Source organism: Poromitra crassiceps, assembly GCF_964638095.1.
Source record: "Poromitra crassiceps genome assembly, chromosome: 2".
Taxonomy (NCBI): Eukaryota; Metazoa; Chordata; class Actinopteri; order Beryciformes; family Melamphaidae; genus Poromitra; species Poromitra crassiceps.
Genome location: NC_139624.1, coordinates 19,277,123 through 19,282,498, shown reverse-complemented (window position 1 = coordinate 19,282,498; position 5,376 = coordinate 19,277,123). Strand labels below are relative to the sequence as shown.

The 5,376-nt window shown below is 43.3% G+C and overlaps 1 protein-coding gene across 1 annotated transcript; it reads left to right on the top strand.

The window, feature by feature from the left end:
• Positions 1–697: 697 nt before the first annotated feature.
• kcna1b (potassium voltage-gated channel, shaker-related subfamily, member 1b) lies at positions 698–2,185 on the top strand (the record flags this gene model as incomplete). Its single annotated transcript, XM_083632025.1, has 1 exon — positions 698–2,185. One exon carries the CDS (start codon positions 698–700, stop codon positions 2,183–2,185), a length of 1,488 nt encoding a protein of 495 aa, XP_083488151.1.
• Positions 2,186–5,376: the final 3,191 nt, after the last annotated feature.

Here is a 5,376-nt window from a genome sequence, read left to right as displayed (position 1 = left end):
TACAGCGCACAGTACTGTATGCTTCATACTATGGTCATTTTGCACATGATTTTTTTTTTTGGTCAGAGGAGCTATGCATGTCAGTGTCCAGAGCGTTGTCTGACTAAGCGGTCAAATAGATAGGCTAAAAACAATCATGCAATAGATGCAGACAGTTAGGACTGCAACAAACAATTATTTTCATTATCGATTCATCTGTTGATTATTTTCTTTACTAATGATAAGTCGATTGTTGTATAAAATGTCACAAAATGGTGAAAGGTGTCAATCACTTTTCTATCCAAAGCCCAAGATGACAGCCTCAAATGTCTTCTTTTGCCCACAACCTGCACTGATAATCAGTTTAATGACATAAGACTAAAGAAACCAGAAAATATTCACATTTAAGAAGCTCGAACCAGAGAATTTTAGTATTTTTTTCTGGAAAATGTGTCTAAACGATTAATCGGTCATAGAAAATGTTTTGTTGTCGATTAATTTTCTGTCGACCGACTAAGTGATTCATGGACTAATGGTTGCAGCTCTAAGATGCGGTTTTATTTCCTCCATCATTCCAGGTGCTAGATGAAGCAGAAGCATCGCTGAGGGGATGAAAACAGAAGCATCGCTGAGGGAAATGGTCAGCTAGGAGAGGATGGAGCGAGAGCCTCAATAGGACCCTTTCCGCCCGGGCTGGAGAGCCCACATCACCTCCACCATGACCGTGGTGTCAGCAGACAACATGGACGAGAGCTCCACCCTGCCCGGCCACCCGCAGGACCACTACCCCCCCGACCACGACGACCACGACTGCTGCGAGCGGGTGGTCATCAACATCTCCGGGCTGCGCTTCGAGACGCAGCTCAAGACCCTCGCCCAGTTCCCCGAGACCCTCCTGGGCAACCCCAAGAAGAGGATGCGCTACTTCGACCCGTTGCGAAACGAGTATTTCTTCGACCGGAATCGCCCGAGTTTTGACGCGATCCTCTATTATTACCAATCTGGGGGCAGGCTGAGGAGACCGGTCAACGTGCCGCTGGATATGTTCTCAGAGGAGATCAAGTTCTATGAACTCGGGGCCGAGGCCATGGAGAAATTCCGGGAGGACGAGGGATTTATCCGGGAGGAGGAGCGGCCCTTACCGGAGAAGGAGTTCCAGAGGCAGATCTGGCTCCTCTTTGAGCATCCGGAGAGCTCCGGGCCTGCCAGGGGGATCGCAATTGTCTCAGTGATGGTTATTCTTATTTCAATAGTCATATTCTGTTTGGAGACACTGCCAGAGCTGAAAGAGGACTCTGCTGGCCGGATGCACACAGTGGGGAACATCACTATGTATTACAAACCAAATATCCTCACAGACCCCTTCTTTGTTGTGGAGACACTCTGTATCATCTGGTTCTCCTTTGAGTTGATAGTTCGATTCTTTGCTTGTCCCAGCAAGGCAGCGTTCTTTAAGAACATGATGAACTCGATTGATATCGTGGCCATCATCCCCTATTTCATCACGCTCGGAACAGAGCTGGCCGACGACCAAGACAGCAAGGAGGCGGGCAAGGGGGGCGGAGAACAGGCTACATCCCTGGCTATTCTCAGGGTCATTCGTCTGGTGAGGGTGTTCCGGATCTTCAAGCTGTCCAGACACTCCAAGGGACTTCAGATATTGGGGCAAACGCTCAAGGCCAGCATGCGCGAGCTGGGCTTGCTTATTTTCTTCCTATTCATCGGTGTGATCTTGTTCTCGAGCGCCGTGTACTTCGCCGAGGCGGAGGAGAAGGAGTCCTTCTTCACCAGCATCCCCGATGCTTTCTGGTGGGCCGTGGTGTCCATGACCACCGTGGGCTACGGGGACATGTACCCCGTGACCATCGGGGGCAAGATCGTGGGCTCCCTGTGTGCCATCGCTGGAGTGTTGACCATTGCGCTGCCAGTGCCCGTGATCGTGTCCAACTTCAACTACTTCTACCACAGAGAGACGGAGGGAGAGGAGCAGGCCCAGCTGCTGAACGTCAGCAACCAGAACCTGGCGTCCGACACCAACTCCAGCCGCCGCAGCTCCTCGGTGGTCAGCAAGTCTGAATACATGGAGATAGACGAGGACATGAATAACAGCATTGATAATTTTAGGGAAGCAAATCTTAGAACTGCCAACTGCACTGCCCCCAGCCAGAACTGTGTCAACAAGGGCAAGATGCTGACTGATGTGTAAGCTCCGGCCACCGGGGGACAACGAGGCACAAGTGTAAATATTGTAGAAATATCTGAATGCTTGATTATCTTCATTGATGATTTCTTTTTGCATTGCTTTAGTACACTTGAAAATGTGTGAAGACTATGAGGAAAAAGAGTTTGACGCACATATGGCAAATCCATAGGGGGTATAGGCGTAAAGGAGAAGTTCACTGAAAAACACTGCTCATTTATTTTGCACATAATCTCATACATATATCAGAAAACTGTACACCGTTTGGCAGGCATTCGTTTATGTTGACAGTTATTGAGAGTTGATTTGAGTTAAGTTGTGGAAAAGTGATGTCATTCATGCACGAATGACATCACTGGTCCACACCTTAACTCAAATCAACTCTCAATAACTGTCAAACTAAATGAATGCCTGCAAAACAGTTTACAGTTTTCTTTGTTTTTCTTCTTTGTTTGAGATCACGTACAACATAAATAAGCATTGTTTTTAGGTGAAGTTCTCCTTTCATTATTTCATCACAATTCAAATGATCAACGACAGAAATTTATTTGGCAATAGACGTAACTTTCAGAAAAACTCAATATCGAAAAGAAATTAAAATAATAATAATGATAAAAAAAAAAAAGCCCAACTGAGATTGAAGAACCTGTGCGCAAGAATGACTCGCGCCCTGGATGAATGACTCGCGCCCTGGATGAATGGTGTTTTTTGAATGGATGAATGACAGGCACATCCAGGGAAGTGAGGAAGGCAGGTGCTGATTGAGCAATATCCTGTCAGGCATCTTAGCAGGAACAACATGAAGGCTGCTGCCTCTTTTCCTTTTCTTTTTCCCCTCCCCTGAGGCCACGACGGTCTCTTGTGGAGGACATCTGCACTGCTGCTACAGGCTATAGGTTCCCTGTACAATGCCATGCAACACACCTTTATATAAAGCTCGGAATAATGCATGTTGAGACTGTCTTTTCTCTTATATTGGCATGCACAAGACATTACCTCATTTTTGTTTTGATTTCATTTAATTTCATTTATTGTTTTTTTCCCCGCTGACGTTCATCTTCTCCTATTGGATCCCAATGTTGAGATGTTCCTCTCTCATTTGGTTTCACCAAAAGTGCACTGCTTATTTATTGTTTAAGTTGTCAATTATTTAAGAGCATTTTAAGTGCTGAATGTTAAAACATACGGGAACAGGAACACTTCTTGTGAAGCTTATGGCATGTCAAAAATACTAAGCATTATGGCCTAATTAGCTACGGTACTATGTATCCTAGTATACTCAGTGCATGACGTCAGTATTACATTGCTTGCGGTTATGGCGGGACCTTGGGAACCGTGGACGATTGTCCTCATTATTGTCAAGCTAACGACAGGATATGGTGCATGACAGAACTACTGTATAAACTGCCGGAAGGGACAAATCTGCTCTATCAAAATAAGAGTAGACATATCTAATGATTCCTAAAAAAAAATACACTTCATAATTGCACCCCTTCTTTTGATTTATTAAGGCTTTGATAATGGGAGCGCATGGACCTTCCTCGAACTAGACATCTGAATAATCATTATGTGAATTGTGACTTCATTTTGCATTTGAACTCAGAGTGTTTATGGTTTCAGGAGAATATACTGTAAAGGGAAAGAAAATATTATGGAACAAATTTCATAGAATAACTCAAATTAGTTTCTAGTGCCTTGAACCCTCATAGAATTGATGAAAGTGCCTCCCTGTACAATAGACAACTAAGAGCTGAATATGTGCAGTTTCTCTATACCTGCCATAAGATGCACTATTAGCTGCACATTTGGAAGAGGGTTATAGTCTAAAACTTGATGGTTTCGACCAATATAGGAATATATTCTGGGGCCAGAGGTAGTGTTTATGTGGATTATACACATGGAGGATATGGGCGTGACACAATGGATGCAGTGAGAGCGAGAAAATCCATATGTAAAACAGTGAAGGTTAAGTCCTTCAAAATCCAAAATGGATTCTTATTGAGTGAGAATTTGAGAGAAATCTCTCTCCCTGAGTTCGTCATGCATGAACTTCTGTGCTGTGGACACTCTGTACGTATTAGGCCTCCATAACGGCTAACCATCATCAGATATAATACAGTAGTAAGACGATAACAATAAGAAATAGCAGATCTACAGTGTCATGAGTATGCACCACTTTGCGTTGAGTTATACCATAAGCCTTTCTGTTGGTTTGTCTACCTCGGTGTGGTGGTGCCCAGAGTGCTTGAGTCTACCAATGCATCCTCTGTTGTTGTTCACATCCATCACCCCCCCTCCCTCCCCCCCATTTGCTAGTCTGCTTATAAATCTAGTCACAAAATACCATTATGAAAAGAGGAAGAGCTATTAACCACTGCCAATCATCACATTCTGCAGCATGATCAGTGTTCAGGAACTGTAATAAGTTACTCACTACTTATTACTCCTTTATTAAAAAGTACTAAAATCAATTTACTTATTACTTGGTATCAAAAGTAATTTCATTACTCATTACATACTACCGGTACTTTTGCTACCCCCCTTCCGAAAAAGTGACATACAACCTGTTTAGCCAGCTCATTTTTGAACTGAATCCACCTTATTGGAACAATAATTAACCTTACAGGAGGAGTCAACAATCAACCAAACTACATACTTTTTTATTTGCCTATAGGGCAAAAAGCTAATTGTGTTCTGGCAATGCAGTTATTTGACATAATAGCCAGACATAACCCCACACTTTGTTTAGCATAGCCAGACATAACCCAACACTTTGTTTAGCATTGTTCCAAACATAACCCCACACTTTGTTTAGCATTGTTCCAGACATAACCCCACACTTTGTTTAGCATTGTTCCAAACATAACCCCACACTTTGTTTAGCATTGTTCCAAACATAACCCCACACTTTGTTTAGCATTGTTTCAGACATAACCCGACACTTTGTTTAGCATTGTTCCAAACATAACCCCACACTTTGTTTAGCATTGTTTCAGACATAACCCCACACTTTGTTTAGCATTGTTCCAAACATAACCCCACACTTTGTTTAGCATTGTTCCAAACATAACCCCACACTTTGTTTAGCATTGTTTCAGACATAACCCCACACTTTGTTTAGCATTGTTCCAAACATAACCCCACACTTTGTTTAGCATTGTTTCAGACATAACCCCACACTTTGTTTAGCATTGTTC